This window comes from Entelurus aequoreus, linkage group LG08, assembly GCF_033978785.1.
Source record: "Entelurus aequoreus isolate RoL-2023_Sb linkage group LG08, RoL_Eaeq_v1.1, whole genome shotgun sequence".
Lineage (NCBI taxonomy): Eukaryota > Metazoa > Chordata > Actinopteri > Syngnathiformes > Syngnathidae > Entelurus > Entelurus aequoreus.
Window position 1 is genome coordinate 7,947,879 of NC_084738.1, and position 23,064 is coordinate 7,970,942.

The 23,064-nt window shown below is 37.6% G+C and overlaps 1 protein-coding gene across 4 annotated transcripts in view; it reads left to right on the top strand.

The window, feature by feature from the left end:
• Nucleotides 1–23,064, top strand: part of LOC133655359 (mitogen-activated protein kinase 8) — a 45,353-nt gene that overhangs the window by 7,122 nt on the left and 15,167 nt on the right. For 2 of the 4 annotated variants that reach the window (XM_062055434.1, XM_062055436.1), the window contains exons 2-8: nucleotides 4,971–5,150; nucleotides 11,989–12,118; nucleotides 12,781–12,839; nucleotides 14,516–14,654; nucleotides 15,933–16,098; nucleotides 18,097–18,168; nucleotides 22,866–23,048. In XM_062055434.1, coding sequence (XP_061911418.1) covers nucleotides 5,029–5,150; nucleotides 11,989–12,118; nucleotides 12,781–12,839; nucleotides 14,516–14,654; nucleotides 15,933–16,098; nucleotides 18,097–18,168; nucleotides 22,866–23,048 — 871 coding nt within the window. In that variant the 5' untranslated portion in view covers nucleotides 4,971–5,028. Of the gene's footprint in view, nucleotides 1–4,970; nucleotides 5,151–11,988; nucleotides 12,119–12,780; nucleotides 12,840–14,515; nucleotides 14,655–15,932; nucleotides 16,099–18,096; nucleotides 18,169–18,537; nucleotides 18,610–22,865; nucleotides 23,049–23,064 lie in introns of all 4 variants that reach the window. The other 2 variants (XM_062055433.1, XM_062055435.1) reach the window with 1 other exon arrangement.

The window sequence follows — 23,064 nt, forward strand, 5'->3', positions numbered from 1 at the left end:
ACTCGACCTCATATATGAACACTATTTTTATCTACTGTATATGAACAAAAAGTGCAGTTACGTCTTTTGTCCATAAGGGTGCCATCTTGCGAAAGGTTCACATTTATTTGTATCTATTTATAGTATTATTTTGTTTCTGCCTCATTACTTTGTTTATAATGCTTGTGTTGGTTCCATATGCACATTCAACTTTCTACTTGAGGTACATATATACATTTTGAATGTGTTTGTGTTTTTTGAAAAACACTTGGTTAAATGATTTCAGTATAAATACTTTTAGAAAATTTTGAGGCCATTAAAAATACCGTGATAATAATAACCGTGATCATTTTGGTCACAATAACCGTGATAAGAAATGTTCATACCGTGACATCCCTAGTCCATATACAAAGGCTATTTTGATCAAGGTTGTTTGTTAGTAAGGCTGAAACGACGCGTCGACGTAGTCGACGTCATCGGTTACGTAAATACGTCGACGCCGTTTTTGTGCGTCGACGCGTCGCATTATGACGTCACACTACCGTCATGGCGAAGCGCAAAGCAGACGATCAAAGAAGACGATGCGAGCGGTGCGAGCGAGGGGGGAAAAGCATGCCAAAAGTGGTCAAAAGTGTGGGAGTATTTCAATAAACGGCCTAATAATGTTGTTGTATGCACACTGTGTCGAGTGGAAATGGCCTATCATAGCAGCACAACGGCTATGAACGAACATTTGAAAAGAAAACCATCAACTAGTCAATCGTCCGCGCGAGCATACGTTGTCATCATTACACAAAAACATGAATGTGTCATTTGTATCTGCTAGGGGTGTAACGGTACGTGTTTTGTATTGAACCGTTTCGGTACGGGGCTTTCGGTTCGGTACGGGGATGTACCGTACGATTTTGTAAGCTAAAGCTAAAGTCTTAAAAGGCTGCTTTGCTCCGTCTGCCTCTGTCTCAGCACGCAGCATTGTCCCACCCACACAACCATCTGATTGGTACACACGCAGCATTGTCCCACCCACACAACCATCTGATTGGTACACACGCAGCATTGTCCCACCCACACAACCATCTGATTGGTACACACGAAGCATTATCAGCCAATCAGCAGTGCGTATTCATAGCGCATGTAGTCAGCGCTTCAGCGTGGAGCAGATAGGTGTTTAGCAGGTGAGCATCAGGCAGCAGACTCTCCCCAAATGATAATAAACACCTCCCAGTCAACTACTAGTAACATCACTATGAGCCCGTTGACCTTCTAGAAACTTAAACTGCAGCTCAGCTCACTCGCAGTCCTGGCTTGAGGTGAAGGCTAATTAGCTCTCAGTTCCAGCCACATCGACCCCTTCTGAGCGCCTATTTTCAGCTGCTGGGAATATTGTAAACAAGAAAAGAAGCAAAGCATGTAGACATGCTAACCTTTCTTCATTACAACTGTTAGACACTCACTGGAATGAGTAGAATTGGTTATTGTGTACTGTGTTGGACTGGATGTTTATTTTGCACATTTTAAAAGCAATATTTACTGTTTACAGTGCTCCAGAATATTTAGATTGGCACTTTTTTGTATTGGATGTTTATCATTATTTTTGCACATTTTAGCAAATAAGCAATACTTTCACTTTTGTTGAAATGTTTACACTGTTGTTACAGAATATTTCGTTTTGCAGTTTTTTGTATTGGATGTTTATCTTTATTTTTGCACATTTTAAAGCAAAATAAGCAATACTTTTACTTTTGAAATGCTTATACTATTGCAGAATATTAAGATTTGCACTGGATGTTGACTTTTATATTTGCACATTAAAAAGCAAATAAGCTACTTTTAATTTTTTTAAATGTTAAAAGTTTTAAATGTTTACATTGTTACAGAATATTTAGTCATGTTGTTGTCAATGTTGACTGAGTGGCCATACTTCTTTTTTTTTTGTAAATAAAAGCCATGCCTTTTGAAAAAACGGGCCTACATTTATTTTTTCATCTTCATTTTGAATAAAAAAAAAATCGGTAAAAGGAAAAATAATCTATAGATTAATCGAAAAAAATAATCTATAGATTAACCGATTAATCGAAAAAATAATCTATAGATTAATCGATAGAAAAATAATCGTTAGCTGCAGCCTTATTTGTTAGCACTGCAGGGAAACTTAACTGACAAAAATGACATGTAAATAAGATGAATACCATTAGGCTATTTAGTTTGTTTGATACAAAAGACAAGTCCCTCTCATTTATATAATAATATAAAAGGCTAGACCAAACATGTTAACGCAGAAACAGAAAGTAGAATAAATGTTTGAAGTCTAATTGATACAGAAAGAAGAAAGGGTTGGTCCAATCACTACTCTCAGAAATGATGATCTGGTCAGTTCATGGTCTGAGAAACATCCAACTATAAAGCCTAACTCCTCAACACAATGTTCCAAATCCATCTAATGATCCTTCCTCTACAGGCACATGCATTGGAGCTAACCTCCTACTTCCCCTTTTCCCAGCTCATTGCGCCTTTGCCTTGACCTCTGGCCTTCACATGTAGTGCATGCACAACACTCTCGATGTTGTATGATCTGATTCTGAAGGTAACATTAAACCTCGCTAGTGTATGCCTGCTTGAGTCTAAGCCTGTGTTTAAATGTGTTCAATAAGTAGATTTACCATTGAAATGGTGTGAAAACAATAATTGACTTTACAAGTATATGGGATATAATAAAAACTTTCCCAGTTTGTTGGATAGCAAGCACTTGTCCTGTTCTTTGGACAGTGATTGAATCGTGCTTTGGTGCTACAAAGCACCATATTGTTTTGTAATAACTGCCAAGTAGGAGGATCAGTAGAAGCATATAATTGTTGGCATATTAGAATTCAAGACAACTTATTTTTACTATAACCAGGGTTTCCCCTAGATTTGCCACTATATATGTGGCGGTGGGGGTGTGGTCAATATGACATTATCATATATGACATTATAATTTTGATTTGCAATTGTCGATATATTTTCTTTAAAAAAGCTAAAAAAATTGTTTATGTATATTTGAAACAAATATTATTATTAGTTATTGATAATACCATTAATAATAATACTTTTTTTTTTTTTTTTCTCATATCAGAATCACAATCAGCTTTAACACAAGGAATTTGACTTGGGAGACTGTGCTCTTCTTGTTTAATGTAGTTGCAATTATTGCTTATTGTAAAAGGTAACACAGGCTACACTATATTCTGCCCTGCTTGAATGTTATAATTTAGTTTTCCAAATATGTAAACAGTCCTTTGAGTTACATTTAGAAAAATAGTAACTTTGGGTCTTTTGTTGATATTCTTCACAATGAAGTGACTTTAAAACTAACCACACTAAATAAAGTACATTATATATACACATGAAGTGCACACACTGTACATGTAGGAATTACGTTAGATAGATATTATAATTTGGAATAAACTGAAAAAAGCAGTAAAATTGTGCAAGATGAAAGTTGAGCTTTAAAACCGCCAGCTTAATGCTAACATACAATTGACTAGCTCGTAGACAAGCTAACTCAAATTAGCATGGTCAATCACAGGGACAGACACAATCATTCACACTAACATTCATATATATGGACAATTTACAGTTTCCAATAAAGCTAACATGCATATTTTTGGAATGTGGAAGGAAATTGAAGTGCCCGGAGAAAACCCACACACTCACGGGCACAAGTGCACACTCCACACAATGATGTCCAAACGGAGGTTCAAAGACGCACACGGTGTAAAGTTAGACGTTATTGTCTGTAATGTCAAAAGATTTATAGTAGTTTTCTTTCATTTCACTTTGTTGTCTGTGAAGCACTTTGATTCTGCCTTGTGTATGAAAAGCGCTTTACAAATAAAGTTGCCTTGCCTTGCCTTTACACTGGGTTGGACAAGAAATGCATTAATTAGTTTAAAATACCTTTCTCTTCAACTTTCTCTCCTTACTTTTGCCGGGTGGCAGCTTGTTTAGGTGCGCAACCAGCAGTAGTTTTTTTTCTTCAAAATAAAACAATGAAGTTTTTATGATATTGGAGCTGTTTTTCAAACTTATTATAGCCAATAGTACGTTAATAGTAGACTATTTACAGTATATCCATTCATACGATATATCACTTAAATTTGTTTTCATGTCAAAAAGTGTTTTCATAAAAAGAAGATAAAAAGAAAGATACAAAGAAAAATACATATTTTGAAGGTGTGGCGGCAGTAATTTTGCCGTGGCGTTGCGCCACCATCGTTTCCATGTAGGCGGAATCCTGATAACAATCTACAAGGTTAATATAGTTCGCTTCTCTTTCTTCCCCTCCGTTTACATGCTTTCTTTTATAATTCAAGTTTTCATTTCATATATGTATTGTTGCGTTTGAAACAATTATATTGTTGATAATTAAGGTAATTATTAGAATGCAGCTGAGAGAGGCTCCAGCACCCTCCGCGACCCCGTAAGGGACAAGCGGTACACAATGGATGGATGGATGGATCACGTGCTATTTCTGTTGGTGATTTTATTGCTCCATTTGTAGTGCAATAATGTTTATTGTCATTTCTGTGTTATTACAATCTACTTTACTAACTGGTTCTTTGCTATTATTTTTCGTATCATATTTTTACATATCGTATTTGCTGATGTTGTTGTCTCGCTGTTTTATCTCATTCTTGTCCCTGCAATTTTCCCCTCTGTCTTCATTTTTTTTTTTTCTTTCTTTCTTTCAACATGTTGAAAAGTGAAACTGGAAATTGTGATGTATCATGTGTGTATGCTTGCATGTTCGAAATAAACTCAAACTCAACTCAACTCATCCCTTCCTGCTCCATCCATTTAATAAAGTCAAATACAAAAAGAAGGGGAACCAAAATAATTCAAGACAACGATAAATTACTGTGCATCACCCAGTTTCATATAGATTCACATTATTTCCATTGCTGACAATAAGAATCAGTCACACCATTTTTTTATATGTTCTTTGTCTGCAGGTGTTGAGCCTAAACCCCCCACTTGGATGCGCATTCCCACATTGTCCAAGGTTAAACCATGAACCGGAATAAGCGTGAGAAAGAGTACTACAGTATAGATGTGGGAGACTCAACTTTTATGGTTTTAAAGCGTTACCAGAACCTCAGACCCATCGGATCCGGAGCACAGGGAATTGTCTGGTGAGTCAACTCTATTCTTGACATTTTATATTATTGTTTGGGATTACCTGAGGTTAAACAGTTGGAAAATTCAATTATCAAATGTTTTTGTGGTTTCTTTCCCACAATTTCTAAAAACAATGTCTGTTTGAACGGTCAGTCTACCAATGCACATGTAGGGTTTCCCCTAAATTACCAAAATACCTGTGGCGGTGGGGGCGTGGTTAGGAGCGTGGTCAATAACAAGCCATCACATGATTTGATATGATGCGTATATTCTTTAAAAAGGAAACAAAATGTGATTATACATTCAAAACCAATCTGTTAAGTGTTGTATTAACTATATTTTGTCTTACATAATATCGTTGTTTTTTTGTTTTTTTAATTGTTGTTGCTTATTGTACAATGTACATTGTTGAGATTCTTTTTATTTATTTATTTTTTTAGATTTCTCCAATCCTTTTAGTCACACTTTCTTTGATAAAAACGACTGGCAACAAATCTAACATCTATTTCTGGTGTTATTTGGGACTGTAATTGTGTTTAGAGACTCTTTACTTCTGTTGCTTCATGTCAGCGACGAAAAGTGACTTGAGCTGCAGAGCGCCTGACGTCACACTTGCTTCGCGCTACTGGGAGCCTTTCTCTCATTAAAAGCCGCAAGTGTCATCTTAAATTGTGAAGCTCACTGTCCGCGGGTATTTCTCAAATATATTAAAGTACGTCCACAGCGCGGACACGCCGCCTCTTCTCCAGACAAACCTGTGCGTATGGCTTACGTCATCACATTTGGTTTCGGCAGAGCTTTTTCTGTGATCCCAATACGTCCTTTTTTGCAGCCAAATTTTCGATTGCATCACTAGTCAATAGTGCGCAAATATTAAACTATATATATTAGGGGTGTAACGGTACACAAAAATTTCGGTTCAGTACGTACCTCGGTTTAGAGGTCACGGTTCGGTTAATTTTCGGTACAGTAATAAAACAACAAAATATACATTTTTTGGTTATTTATTTACCAAATTTGTAAACAATGGCTTTATCCTTTTAACATTGGGAACACTATAATAATTCTGCCCACTTTAATCAACATTAAACTGCCTCAAGTTGTTGCTCAGATTAAATACAATGACACAACTTTTCTTCTACATATAAAAAGTGCAACATTAAACAGTTTCAAGTCAACTCATCATGCTTAATTTATTACAGCATTTGGGAAGCCTGTAGTTGATTTTTATTATGTAAATGTTATATTTTTATCAACATGTGATAGCGGGGACCCTGCCATTCAAAACTAGGCTGCTACATTACTAATGATTACACACACACACACACACACACACACACACACACACACACACACACACACACACACACACACACACACACACACACACACACACACACCGCACAATGAGCTAACACACACACACACACACACACACTGCACAATGAACTAACACACACACACACCGCAAAATGAGCTAACGTTACGCTAAAAGCTAATTAGCCGTCACCTCAAGCCAGGACTGTGAGCGAGCTGAGCTGCAGTTTGTTTCTAGAACTTTAACGGGCTCATAGTGATGTTACTAGTAGTTGACTGGGAGGTGTTTATTTTAATTTGGGGAGAGTCCGCTGCCTGATGCTCACCTGCTAGACACCTATCTGCTAACCCCACTGCAGAAGCACTGATTCCATGCGCTCTGAATACGCACTGCTGATTTGCTGTTACCGCTCTGAATACGCACTGCTGATTGACTGTTACCGTTAAGGTTGTAACCAATCAGATGGTTGTGTGGGTGGGACAATGCTGGGTGCTGTGTAGGAGACTGACAGAGACAGAGGCAGAAAGCAGAGCAGCTTGTTAAGACTTTAGCTGCTCTGCTTAATACTTAATATGTTCGTGTGGAAACTCGTTCGGTACGCCACCGAACCGGAACCCCCGTACCGAAGCGGTTAAATACAAATACACGTACCGTTACACCCCTAATATATATCCATTCATACCAAAACTACGTGCTTGTGTTGATGTGTATGTTAGTGTGTTATGATGCTCATTTTCCTATGGTCTGAACACACCGTATCGGCGGAGAATGAGGAAATGTAGTGTGTCTCGGAGTGAAACACGGAGACAGCCGTGTGTGCACGGCGTAAATACTTGTTGGCATTGGGCCCGTTGACAAAAGCTATAAAAGAGCGTCTGACTTTGTGTGTCTTCTGAGCGCTACAATACATTATCTTACTTTATTTTGTTAAGTGTGGTGGAGAATTTGTTGCCATGGCGCACTGCCACAATCAAATACATTAAGAGAAAAACCCTGCACGGTTATCATTATTATCACAGTATTGTTGAATGTGCTCAAAAAGGTGTCTCAGGCTACTGCAGCCGGGCTGCGTGTCTGGGGGCCCTGGGTCCCGCCGTCCACCCCTTCCGGATGCCCGTTTTGGTTTGCCTGCTGGGTCTAGTCTCCGTGCTTCCATCGTGGCAGCTGCATTGTATTTTGCAGTGTTGCAAGGCGGCCAGCTGCTGGGGTAGTGACCTGGTGTGTCAGCAGTGTATCTGTGATCTTTTTTCCTTCTTCTTTTTTTTTTCTTGCCCCTTTTCTTCTTTTTCCCTCGGGGGCAGGATCCACCATTGTTGGGGTGGATCCTGTGGCCCCATGCTGTGCAGTGGGGTGTGGGGTTGGGCTCGTGGGGGCCCAGTTGCTCGTGTATTGGGGTGGTCTTCTCGTCCGGCTGCGGGGAGTCTCTGGGCTCCTGGGGGTGGGACGTGTACCGCCATTCTGCCCATGCGGGGTGTTGTCTCTCGCTGGTTTGATGGCTGGCTGTCCCCTGCTTCTCCCGTACCTTGTTCTCTGCCGGGCGCATCTGTACAGGACTGTCTCAGAAAATTAGAATATTGTGATAAAGTTCTTTATTATCTGTAATGCAATTTAAAAAAAAAAAAAAAAAAAAAAAAAGTCATACATTCTGGATTCATTACACATCAACTGAAATATTGCAAGCCTTTTATTATTTTAATATTGCTGATTATGGCATACATCTTAAGAAAACTCAAAAATCCCATCTCAAAAAATTAGAATATTTCCTCAGACCAAGTAAAAAAAAAGATTTATAACAGCAAAACAAAATCAAACATTTGAAAATGTCAATTAATGCACTCAGTACTTGGTTGGGAATCCTTATGCACGGATTACTGCATCAATGCGGCGTGGCATGGAGGCAATCAGCCTGTGGCATTGCTGAGGACAGTAATGCCATGGTCAGTACACCAGTTACTGGTGGTTTTGGCACTGTGGGCAGGTGCCAGATCATGTTGGAAAATGAAATCATCATCTCCATAGAGCTTTTCAACAGATGGAAGCACATTTTAAGTCCTCAAAACATCCATTGAAACAGTGCAGAAAAATCGTTTTTCAATAAACATCTTAGTATCAAACTTAAACACTTTCCACCTTAATATTGAGTTACATAAATAAGTTAAACAGTTTACTTACAGACTTATCTTTTCCAAGGCTTGTAAGAGCTAACACTGGGCTACTTCTCAATTGTCTCAACCCGGAAGTGCCCAAACTAATGACGCGTAGTATTTTCATATCGCCACAAGGTGTCAGTAAGAGTCTACAATCAAATGGACATAACATTGCAGGTCCCACAGGGCATTTCCTGTACGTGGGAAGGGATTCGTTCCCAGGGATTCGAATAAAGAACCAACTCTTTTTCTTTACTATTGTGGCCTCGATAACGGGAACCGGTTCTCAAAAAGGGATTTGAGTCCATGGAATAGGTTCTTTTGTTATCGAACGACCGGGAGAACCGATTTCGAACATCATCCCTAGTGTGGGTGGCACTGGGAGCAAGTGGCTGAAGTGTCTTGCCCAAGGACACAACAGCTGTGACTACGATGGCAGAAGGGGGGATTGAACCTGGAACCCTCAGATTGCTGGCATGGCCGCTCTACCAACCGAGCTACGCTGCTAAGCTTTCACCTGCTGCTGAGAGAAACTTGGTCAGGATGATCAAGAGTCAAACGAGAACCACCAAATAGAAGGTCTGCAATGAATTGGAAGCTGCTGGAACACAGGTGTCAGTATCCACAGTCAAGCGTGTTTTGCATCACCATTGACTGAGAGACTACCATGAAAGAAGGAAGCCCTTGCTCCAGAAGCGACACTTTAAGGCTTGTCTAAAGTTTGCTGCTGATCACATGGACAAAGATAAGACCTTCTGGAGGAAAGTTCTGTGGTCAGATGAAACAAAAATCGAGCTGTTTGGCCACAATACCCAGCAATATGTTTGGAGGAGAAAAAGCAAGGCCTTTAATCCCTAGAACACCATGCCTACCGTCAAGCATGGTGGTGGTAGTATTTTGCTCTGGGCCTGTTTTGCTGCTAATGGAACTGGTGCTTACAGAGAGTAAATGGGACAATGAAAAAGGAGGATTACCTCTAAATTCTTCAGGACAACCTAAAATCATCAGCCCGGAGGTTGGGTCTTGGGCGCAGTTGGGTGTTCCAACCGGACAATGACCCAAAACACATGTCAAAAGTGGTAAAGGAATAGTTAAATCAGACTAGAAGTCCTGACTTAAACCCCATTGAGAACACGTGGACAATGCTGAAGAAACAAGTCGATGTCAGAAAACCAACAAATTTAGCTGAACTGCACCAATTTTGTCAAAAATGAAACCAGAAGGTTGCCAGGAGCTTGTGGATGCTACCAAAAGCGCCTTATTGCAGTGAAACTTGCCAAGGACATGTAACCAAATATTAACACTGCTGTATGTATACTTTTGACCCAGCAGATTTGGTCACATTTTCAGTAGACCCATAATAAATTAATAAAAGAACCAAACTTCATGAATGTTTTTTGTGACCAACAAGTATGTGCTCCAATCACTCTATCACAAAAAAATAAGAGCTGTAGAAATTATTTGAAACTCAAGACAGCCATGACAATATGTCCTTCAAAAGTGTATGTAAACTTTTGACCACAACTCTATGTGCACATGGACACATTTATTTGGATTAAAATGTAAACAGGCCATTCAGAATATTCTGACCCGGTCAAAATTTCATTCCGATCGCGACGGGTGGTTAATGCCGTGAGTCATTCGGATTGTAGCGCATGAAAACACATCATCCGAAATTTGGGTTGAAATTATCCTTACTGCACATGTCTTTGACGTCCGCTATACTTTGGTGGTGGAGGGGGGACTAAATTAAATAGTCTCGAAATAAGGCGATTGTCTTGTTGCTGTATTCCCCCCTTCAAAATGTACATAAGTAGCGTTAAATACTGTTGAGTCTATTGCTCTAAATACGAGACTAACAAAAACAAAAGTAGTGAAAAGAAGGAAAAATTACAGATACAGTGTCGGACAAGCAGATATGCACAAAGCCATGTTTGTTTACAGCGAAAGTCACTGCTTTTTCAGCACTTGCAGTGAGCGAACTCGTCCAAAAAATGGCGCCATAACACAAGTAATAACATATATTTCTGTTTATGGTATGGTGCTGCGCATGTCAAAGTAAAGAATTCCGATTTAGGTGTGATGCATGAAAATCCACATCATAATCACATCATTTTTTTCAGGGTCCCATGTGCACAGGAACATTCTAATCCGAATTATGATCAGATTAAACACATTTTGCCTAGGCACGCGTGACTATTGACGCATGTCCTCTTAATAAAGAATGCATCAGATAGTTGACCCGTTGGTCACATGTGTGTTTCTAGAAACAAAGCGATGGCAAAGGGTGAATGTAATGTACAGACTTTTGACAAACATGTATCATTTCAAATGACTGATGTGGCAGAAAAAAAGGAACACAGTGTTCAGAAGCAATAATCTATGCTGTTCATTCTTTCTGTATTGATAAAGCAACATAGAAAGAATACAACAAACAAAAATAGCCAATATTTACGTGGAGTAGCAAGGAATATTAACGTCTGAACACCATCATCAGCGTCATTATTATGGGGGCATCGTTTTTAGGTCTGTAAAAAAAGATCTTTATAAATACAGTTTGATTTGATGTGAATGAGAAAGCTAATAAACATACCTTTTAGATTTTTTCATTTTAAGCCTTGGTTTTGTTTCGTCCTTTTCGCTTTCCTCTCCCTCCCTATCAGAATCTTGCTCGCACATGTACAAAATATTTTGCTGTTGCCATTTCTAATGAAAAGTATAATATAATTTTAATGTATGATATTTTTCATTCCCTTGTGGGAAGTGTATCAGACTCAAACGCTACAAAAATGGCTGACCGGGCCTGGACGCAGTTGTAGTCAGCGTGACGGGGCGGGGCCTGGATATCGCCCCCCAAAACAGCTCTTTTTCGATGGGTCTGTCAAGCAAAATTTATGCATAATTCTGATCGGAGCACTGCCATTACAGGCTATGTAGGCCACAGTTAGGTGTTTTAAATGTAGATTAAAAATCATAACATGACCAGCAACCTTTGCGCAAATGCTTGGAGGGAGCTAACTTTCCAAAGTGTTTCAAACATGATATCTCGCCCACTTACGGCTTTTAGGATGTCATAGATAAAAACGACTACATGTGATGTGTGTTTGATAACATTATCTCTTCTTTTTGCTTTTAGAGTTGTTGCAACATGTTACTGCTTTTCATTTCACAGGCTAGAGGCTATTTTTAGCTCATATTTATGGAACACTTTAAAGGCACAAGCCAACCAAAATCCTCTACAACAGGAGCAAATGGGATTTGTAGAGCCTCTAGGCCACAAGGACTCTTGATATGACTTTCCTATGAGTTTGGCTGCACCTTCTGTTAAACCGTTGCAATTTGATAGAATTTCTTGCCTGAACCTTTGTTTTGTATTTTCACCTCCAGTTCAGCTTACGACCACAACTTGGAAAGGAACGTCGCCATCAAGAAGCTGAGCCGACCCTTTCAGAATCAAACTCATGCGAAACGAGCCTACAGAGAACTAGTGCTGATGAAATGTGTCAACCACAAGAATGTAGGTTTTATTTCCATTTTATTTAGATTACTGTAAAATCCATCCATCCATTTTCTACCGCTTGGTACAACAAATTAAATACAAGGTAATGAGAATGGTAATTAAAAGGTTAATACAATGTAAAATAAAGTAAAGAGAAGGTAAATTAAAGTTAAAAAAGTAAATTAAAGGTAGATAGAAGGTAAATGCAAGTTGACTAAAAGGTAAAAAGGAGGTAAATAAAAAGATAAAAAGGTACAAGAAGGCAAACAGAAGGTAAATAAATGGTAAAAAAAGGTACAAAAGTAAGATATAAGGTAAATAGAACAGAGGTAATGAAGGTTATGGCAAGCAAAAACATTTTTGTATTTCAACTACCAGTATTCCCCCTAAAATACACATTGAGGCTATAAAGTGTTTTATATCCAATTACTTGATTAATCGAACAAACTAATTGATAGATTACAAAACTAATCGATAGCTTCAGCCCTACAAAGAATGTTATACCGAATGTTTAGATGGCAGACTTTCATGCAAATGTAACTTGTATTGTATTATACACACTGCTTCTCAGTACTGCTGCACCAGGCATGGACAAAATGACTAGCTGGTATTGATAATTGCTTAGACTTGTGCAACCTTTTTAGATGCCATTATAATGCTTTATCCGCTTTTCTCAACAGATAATCGGCCTATTACATGTATTCACACCTCAGAAGACACTGGAGGAGTTCCAAGATGTGTGAGTAGTCCAACCCTGCATAAAGCTTAGGCCACTTGATGTGTTTGTCATTTAATGCAGGAAGTACCGCACAGGAGTCTTGGATTATATTCTTTGACATTTAGATGCTTAAACAGTGAATCTGAATCTATTGTTAGTGTGTAAGACTCATGTAGTTAAATTCCAGCACTTAAAATAAAAGCAAGATGATGTTTCCAATACTGGTTTTTCATTTTGAAGGTTCAGGAAATGATACATGTATTTAAAATCAATATTGGCATTTAAACTAGCAAGAAGTGCAAGGGAGTGAAGAGGAGTCATGATTTAGTAGCAACCCATTAAAGTATAACTGTGAGTGTGTGCGTGTGTGTGTGCGCGCGTGTGCTTGTGCTTCTGCCTGATTGGAGTTTAAAAGGAAGTTGGACAAATCCTGGCTGGAGGGTAGCAGAATAAACACAAAGTTCAAAGGATGAAAAAGAGCCCTACATTTGTGTGAGCGCATATGTGGCAATTTATATTGCATTGTATATGTTATGTATTTTTCTCATGCACATTTGCATATTATTCACTTGACCGTGTAATGATCTAATTATTTAAACGTGTTACTCTTATGGAGACAAATAATGAGCCTTGAAGTGAGAGACGTTGTCTGTTAATTATAAATCTAAAAGTTCCTGACTACATTTCACAGCCGGTGATGTAACAGCTGTCAGTTATTATTACATCATCATTTATGAAAGGAATTGTAGCTGTCAGTTCCCAAATGCCACAGGATGCAAGTGTGACCGTGCATCCTCAAAGTAGTCACAGCGCTTCCCTTTTTCATGCCTTTATTCCAAAATGGAATACCGGTATATACATTTTTTCTCTCTGAATTCAACACACAACTGTGTTGCTATGATAAAAACATGGAACATTTATTTTTTTTCAATATATGAGAAAAATATCATACATAAAGTAAGTGTGTTTGTGTAGAATTTTGAGGGGTAAAAATAATTTACAGTTTTCGCTTCAAATGCGGAAAAAAAACAAATTAAGAATATTCTACAGCATTTTGCCCTAAATTAAGCATTTTAATCATAACAATGGTTAAATGAACTAAAAATATCAATACTAGAGTAGTATTGTCAACAATCTGATCTTGCTGTGGCCACTGAGTGTAAAATTGACTAAAAGGGTGTTATTTCATTCCTAGAGGGCTTTCATTTTGTTGAAAAAAATGTATTTAAAAGTTAATAGTTTTTTATGCTGTAGCTATGAACATATTAGATTTATAAGTACTTTGCAGTAATTCATTTATGGGGGTCATGTTTGGAACCAATTGACAGTGCTAAACAAGGTCTGTGAGTACTTTCTGGATGGACTATATGTGTCAGCAAATACAAGAAACTACTTCAATTTAACAAAGCCCTTAATTTGATTTTAGCACTTGTTTTTACAATTTATTATATTCCTTGCTCCCTGTTTTGATACAGAAAAAGTAGTATTTTTAAAATGTTGTGTGTTCTTGGCCATACATAAATTACCCGTAAATATATATATACGTATATATATATATATATATATAAAAATGCATTACATCCTGTTTGTGGTTATGATACATATGGCAAAAATGACTTTCAAAATAAGGGGATTTAATCGAGAACTTTAATTTTAAGGATATTGCTCATACTCACCCACCTGCATGTCTTTGACAGATATCTAGTGATGGAGTTGATGGATGCCAACCTCTGCCAGGTGATTCAGATGGAACTGGATCACGAGAGGCTGTCCTACTTACTTTACCAGATGCTGTGTGGAATCAAACACTTGCATGCAGCTGGAATCATACATAGGGTCAGTTCTCTCGCACACACATTCGATTTATTGACATTTTGGTAAAAACAAACACACAACAGAATCCTAAAGATCAACAAGTTGCTATTATACACTGTTCACCTTCAAGCGACACAAAAAGACATACACAAATAATAAAACAAAACAAAACCAAAACTCCTCTTGAGCCAGTTGTGTACAATGCATAGTCACATGTCAATCACCCGCATTGAATAGGCAGTAGGAGAGACTCTTGGTCTGCCAAGCAGAACTAATTCAGCCGTCGGCAGAGAAAACGAGTCACACTCACACTGGCACGTCTTTGCACGCAAAGCTTTCACTAGGTGAACAGATGCAACATGACTCATGGCCACAGATTTGACTTTTGAGGTCAGGGGGGATTGTCTCTTTAAGTCCGAAGATGAAGTAAAGAAGTTTAACAGGCTTCCTTAAGAGAAACTGAGCCACAGTTAGTGTAATGGTTTCATTGCGTTGACCTAATGGGCCACAAGTGCTTTGAAACATTTCCTGACTAAAGTTGATCCAAATAAGTGTTTGTAGTACCTGATTTTCAGGTGATTGTTAAAAAATGTATAATTATTTTTATATCACACTGATATTTATGTTTATTACGATATATTTGTTGCAACATTTTGTGTGCCCATAACAATTCTCAACGTACCCCAACAAGGGATCCGATCAGGGATTTATTCTGTCTAATCATACATGAGTGAGATTGTCCAATGTGTTATAGGGGTCATGTTGTAATTTTTTTCTACATTTATAACACTTATTTGTGGTCCTACATAACATGTAATGGTGGTTATTTGATCAACATTTTGAAAAGATTATGTTTTCAGACAATTTTCCTCTTCGATTTTCCTGTCCCTCAGTGCGCCTCGCTGGTTAGTATAGTGATCGCTTGAATTAAATAACATTTATTTTGCCTTGATAGATTATGTTCAGTCTTTCTATTAATTTTCATTAGAAAAGTTTCTGTCAACTGTCCTTTCGAGACTAATATTAATAATTATAATGATGACAATGAATACAGTGTGAGTTCTTTAACATGTAAGCACATGGTGACATTGTGTCCATGCGTTAATTGTCCCAGAGAATTGCGACCTTAATTATAAGCAAGTACATTGGGATTTTTTTGGCAGAATCATGCATCCCAATAAACCTTAATACATACATAAAATGTGACAAAGTTAGATATGCACTCATACTAGAAAAAATACCTGTAGATTATTTTTTCAATGTATTTTCCGCCAAACCTCACAAATGTTTATATTTCAGGATCTAAAGCCAAGTAACATAGTGGTCAAATCTGACTGCACACTAAAGATCCTGGACTTTGGCCTAGCCAGGACAGCTGCCACCGGCCTCCTGATGACGCCCTACGTGGTCACCCGCTACTATCGTGCCCCTGAAGTCATCCTGGGCATGGGCTACCAGGCTAACGGTGAGTGGGTTACTGGCCAGTGAGGACCTCCTTAAATAACCGTCTGGCCTGCTGCATGGCTCTAACCTTTGTATTGTTTTCTTGCTCTTCCAAAAGGTCAAGCTTAGGGGGAATTATGATTACTATGATTATGATGGTGATGATGATGGCATGACAAGCATCTTTGTTCTGTAAAGAAACTTCTTATGTGTTTTAAAGGGACTTTTAAAAATTTTATAGCCTATCGTTCACAATCATTATAAAAGACATGACGATGGATGTAATTTTTTTTGCATTATAAATATTAAATAAATGCGATCAAAAGTCGGCTTATAATGGGAGCAATGTAGCTATGGGAGCCGCTCTTTCTGCCTATGTAGCCCTTAAAAACATCCAAACACCTGTATTGAGGTTTTATATACATGATGTAAGTATATATGTAAAGTAGTAAAGGGCAAATTTCATGAGAGCCAACAGACATAAAAAAATTATCACTTACTGTGCAATGTCTGCTGTCTTTAGGATGCCCACTGCTAGGATGTTTATATATTTCCATTTAGATGAAGAATTACCATAATTCTCACATAGAAACGGGGGAACCAAGCGTCTTTTTGTGTCGTTCTCGCCATTTCTGGGTCCTAAATGGCTGTCAAAGTGTACCAACTTGTCGGACAACATCCTCAGACTTCTTCTGTCCAGGTGAGATGCGTGATTTATGATCGACAATAAACTTCCAGGAAGCAAGGAAACACCTCGCCAGTCGATTATGTCAAAATTGTACATATGCTTGGGATCACAGCGCCGCTATAGTTTGTCTCTGTTAGCGGTTATAATAACAATATCACTATTACTTGGTTTATATTCAAATCAAGAAATGTAAATGGAGTATTGTTGGCAGTTTTTGAATGGTAATTTATTTGATTTTATGGGTGAAATAGAGGACATTCTACTGTAAGCAGACTTTTATTTACGTTTATGTAATTGTTAGAATGCATTTAAAAAAATCCATCCGTCATGTCTTTCACAATGATTTTGAACAATAGGCAAAATTTCCCAAAAAAGTTTCCCGTTCCCCTTCAAGCAAGTCTTTGGTGTTTTATGAGGCCTGGCCTGATTGGGATGCATCTTGGCTAAAACTCACGTGGTGTAATGACTCTCATTGTCATAACTGCATGCAGTTAAGATTGTTTAAGAACAATACTCACCATGAATGACATACATTTATTGAAATTCAAGAGAATCTGGATCATAACTGCGTTGACATATACTGGGAATACTTCCTGAGACGCAGACCCACTGAAATATACCATGTCTTGGCTTATGCAGTACAAAAAACTAAAGAATAATTAAATATAAAAAAATAAAATTAAAAAGCCACAGGATTATATTCTTATTACAGCATTTTTAACCCAATTAAATGAGAAACCGTTTTTTTTATATAGTGTCCAAATATTACCTTAATTTAATCAGGGCACATCAGGGTAGGCCTGCAATGATTAATTGACTAAATAATCAATTAGAAAAAAGTTTTGATTTATATTCTGTTGCTTCAATTAATCGTTAATGATTGTAAATCACTATTAAAAATATAATATAAATAAATATAATAATAAACCCGGGACTCATGGAGTGCCAGCAACTTTAAATGTGTGGACATACGGCAGCTACAATAGAGCTTTATTTATTTTTTTATTAATGCATACATGTTTAAAGTGTAATTTCAATGGTGATGATGTGCATTTATTTAAACAAAAATAATTAAGGTTATGACAAGTAAAACATTGTTTTCTCCAATCAGATATTCACAATCACATAAACATATTTTTACTTTATAGTTAGCAAAAAACTATATATCGTTTATAACACACTCTATGATCTGGTATGTATTAAAAATAATTCCTTTTAATGTTCTTGTTTTATTACCTTTGGCCAAAGTCGTTTAACATTTCCCCCTAACCCCCTGCTGACTTTTGTATTGCTTATTCTCTTTCCCCCCTTTTTAATGCTGCACACATGTAGTGGATATATGGGCTGTGGGATGCATTATGGCAGAAATGGTACGCCACAAAATCCTTTTTCCGGGAAGGGATTGTATCCTTGAAGCGCTTGCAGCCTTTATTGAAATGAGTCAACAATTAAAAGTGTATTTTTTTATTTTCTTTTGCTCTTATATGGTTTATCGGTAGCACCTTTCTTTGGATGTATTTTTTACCATCCTATTAAATAGCAAACTTTGGTTTTCTAGAGTTGACAACCACAAAATGTTTTTGGCTGGTTTGTACTAGCCTGAAGGTCAATAAACCACTGATGGATACATTATTTTGTTACAGTGCATGTATTTCATTGTTTAGTCTCACCACACATCACATAATGTTCCTTGTCCTCATGTTTTTGTCTTTTTGAGTTATTTTTATTTTCCGTCCTGCATGCTAATTTGGTGGTTGTCATTTCATTTTTCAGTCGATGTCTGGTCTGTTGGCTGCATCATGGCTGAAATGGTCCGAGGTAGTGTGTTGTTTCCAGGCACTGATCGTATCCTTAAGTTCAAGGTCCATCCCAATCCACCAAAAAATGCCATCTTCTCATCTTTTTGTCTCACTCCTTGTTCACACAATGACAAGTCATTCATTCATTCATTAAGAAACATAACATAGTGGAGTGGTTCTATTGCTTTAACCAACTTAACTAAAATATTTACTAAAGGATTCTTACACTGAATGGATGGAGAAATAGATATTAATAATGTTTCCTTTTTTTCGCATAGAAGCTATTTTCTGTGGTATGTACAAGTTTAGCGGTGTTCTTAATGAGGAGTTTACAGTTTGAGTATGTACACCAGCGAATGTAAGCTCTTTTAAAACATTTGTCAAAGGACCTTTCCACGGAATCAGTGCTGTTTGCTTGTTGAAAATTTCCCTAAATAAACTTAAATGTACAGTATGTCTTTTTTCAACCCCAAATCTGATAATAGACATATTGATCTTCTAAAAATATGTATTGGCTTATTTAAGGCAACTTTATTTGTATACATGGTTCCTAAGTTTTTTTAGCATACCGAGCTATACCGGGGCGGTATAGCTCGGTTGGTAGAGCAGCCGTGCCAGCAACTTGAGGGTTGCAGGTTCGATCCCCGCTTCCGCCATCCTAGTCACTTCCGTTGTGTCCTTGGGCAAGACACTTTACCCACCTGCTCCCAGTGCCACCCACACTGGTTTAAATGTAACTTAGATATTGGGTTTCACAATGTAAAGCGCTTTGAGTCACTTGAGAAAAAGCGCTATATAAATGTAATTCACTTCACTTCACTTCATATAAATATCAATCAATCAATCAATGTTTATTTATATAGCCCTAAATCACAAGTGTCTCAAAGGGCTGTACAAGCCACAACGACATCCTCGGTACAGAGCCCACATACGGGCAAGGAAAACTCACCCCAGTGGGACATCAATGTGGATGACTATGAGAAACCTTGGAGAGGACCGCATATGTGGGTAACCCCCCCCCCAAATAGAAAATACATGATTTATGCGAATAGCGTGTTGACAATAAGCACATTGCAGTGATATAATTGTGGATTGTATTTAAAAAATAAACAATATAAAAATAAGACTTAAGGTAAATATGGTTTGAATTCCGAAGTGTTGTATCATTAAAGGTAGAAGAGCTAACTAAGCTAAACATCTGTGTATCTATCCATCCCTCCCTCGCTCTATCTCTAGCTATCTCTATCCAGTTATATCTATCTCTATTTAGATATAGCTATCCATCTCTAGCTATATCTATCTACCTCTATATCTATTTGTGTATCTAACTATACATATCTCTCTATCTGTCTAGCTATTTCTGTATCTATCTAGCTATATCTATCGATCTATCTATCTCTAGCTTTATCTCTCTAGTTATATCTAGCTATATCTATCTCTAACTGTCTCTATGTAGATACAAACCCCGTTTCCATATGAGTTGGGAAATTGTGTTAGATGTAAATATAAACAGAATACAATGATTTGCAAATCATTTTCAACCCATATTCAGTTGAATATGCTACAAATACAACATATTTGATGTTCAAACTGATAAACTTTTTTTTTTTTTGCAAATAATCATTAACTTTAGAATTTGATGCCAGCAACACGTGACAAAGAAGTTGGGAAAGGTGGCAATAAATACTGATAAAGTTGAGGAATGCTCATCAAACACTTATTTGGAACATCCCACAGGTAAACAGGCAAATTGGGAACAGGTGGGTGCCATGATTGGGTATAAAAGTAGATTCCATGAAATGCTCAGTCATTCACAAACAAGGATGGGGTTAGGGTCACCACTTTGTCAACAAATGCGTGAACAAATTGTTGAACAGTTTAAGAAACACATTTCTCAACCAGCTATTGCAAGGACTATAGGGATTTCACCATCTGCGGTCCATAATATCATCAAAGGGTTCAGAGAATCTGGAGAAATCACTGCACGTAAGCAGCTAAGCCCGTGACCTTCGATCCCTCAGGCTGTACTGCATCAACAAGCGACATCAGTGTGTAAAGGATATCACCACATGGGCTCAGGAACACTTCAGAAAACCACTGTCAGTAACTACAGTTGGTCGCTACATCTGTAAGTGCAAGTTAAAACTCTCCTATGCAAGGCGAAAACCGTTTATCAACAACACCCAGAAACGCCGTCGGTTTCGCTGGGCCTGATCTCATCTAAGATGGACTGATACAAAGTGGAAAAGTGTTCTGTGGTCTGACGAGTCCACGTTTCAAATTGTTTTTGGAAACTGTGGACGTCGTGTCCTTCCGACCAAAGAGGAAAAGAACCATCCGGATTGTTATAGGCGCAAAGTTGAAAAGCCAGCATCTGTGATGGTATGGGGGTGTATTAGTGCCCAAGACATGGGTAACTTACACATCTGTGAAGGCGCCATTAATGTTGAAAGGTACATACAGGTTTTGGAGCAACACATGTTGCCATCCAAGCAACGTTACCATGGACGCCCCTGCTTATTTTAGCAAGACAATGCCAAGCCACGTGTTACATCAACGTGGTTTCATAATAAAAGATTGCGGGTCCTAGACTGGCCTGCCTGTAGTCCAGACCTGTCTCCCATTGAAAATGTGTGGCGCATTATGAAGCCTAAAATACCACAACAGAGACCCCCGGACTGTTGAACAACTTAAGCTGTACATCAAGCAAGAATGGGAAAGAATTCCACCTGAGAAGCTTAAAAAATGTGTCTCCTCAGTTCCCAAACGTTTACTGAGTGTTGTTAAAAGGAAAGTCCATGTAACACAGTGGTGAACATGCCCTTTCCCAACTACTTTGGCACGTGTTGCAGCCATGAAATTCTAAGTTAATTATTATTTGCAAAAAAAAAAAAAAGTTTATGAGTTTGAACATCAAATATCTTGTCTTTGTAGTGCATTCAATTGAATATGGGTTGAAAAGGATTTGCAAATCATTGTATTCTGTTTATATTTACATCTAATACAATTTTCCAACTCATATGGAAACGGGGTTTGTATATCCATCTATCTCTAACTATATCTATCTAGCTATCTCTGTCTAGTTATATCTATTGAGCTATCTCTATATCTATCTCTATCTAGCTATATCTATCGATCTATCTGTGTATCTGTTTCTATCTATAGCTCTATTTCTATCTATCTGTATCTATGTCTAGCTATCTATATCTAAATCTATCCATCTCTCTGTCTATATCTATCTCTATCTAAAACACATATGTCAATAAAAACAAGTATCAAATAATTATACTGTAGTTACAAATGACTTACATATACCAAGTCTGCAAAGCATAAACGTATTAGACAGTATCCAGTAACAAACGTGTCAGCAAATGTGTCCGCATCATTCAATTAACTGCATCATGAGCTTAATTTAAGGAATTATTGTGGCCTTAAGTTGTCGCCAAAACCTTTTACCACTCTATTTAAACCCTTAGGACCGCATAAATCCATTTCAAACGGTTAACAAAAAATAGATCGTTTTTCATACCTCTTTTTGTTCTCTGTTTGATTAGATTCTTTTTCATACCTCCTTTTGTTCTCGGTTTGAGTAAATTCACTTAATCTAGCCTTTTCTAACATTCCACACTACAAAATAAAAGCATGTATTTTTAGTACTGATATCAGATCAATATCTGTATTGCCCAATACTCCAATATCGGTATTGGAAGTAAAAAAAGTTGTATTGGGGAAACCCCCAATCAAAAGCATATTTTTCCTCTATTTTTTTATGTGTTTATTTATTTTTAGCAACTTCTGACTTGTATTATTTCATGGGCATTAGATTTCAGAAACTCCACTGTATTAGTCAACTTATGGTATGGATGCCATTTTCAAGTTTTTGTCCATTCAGTCCCCTCTCTTCTACTTGTTGTTGTTCCGCTTGCTCATGTGTCCCCTCAGGTGGACCTGCATTTATTGTATGTCCACACAATATTTTTTTAAGTTTTTATCCTCACATTCCCAACATCTGGACAGCTTGAGTCAGCATCACCTGCCTTACTTATGCAGACGTCCAAATGTTGTAATTGTTTTTTTTGTTGTTTTTTTATGTAAAATACACACCGAACTTTGATGTACACTTCCACTTTCCTCACACTCCTTACAATGTAACTTAAATGTCCATTAAATAAACATACTATAATTTTGATAGTTTTAAACCACCACAGGCCCCTTCTTAATGATCCAGACTAAACAATGAATTAATGAAATTCTGTGTCCTCACTATTGTCCCAGTCCTTTTCTTAATATTGTGTCCTAAAGATATTGATCAATGGAATAAGGTCATTGAACAGTTGGGGACGCCGTCTCAGGAATTCTTGATGAAACTCAACCAGTCGGTGAGGACCTACGTGGAGAATCGACCACGCTACGTAGGCTACAGCTTTGAGAAGCTCTTCCCGGATGTTCTGTTTCCCGCAGATTCCGAACACAACAAACTGAAAGGTATGTCATTTAAAAA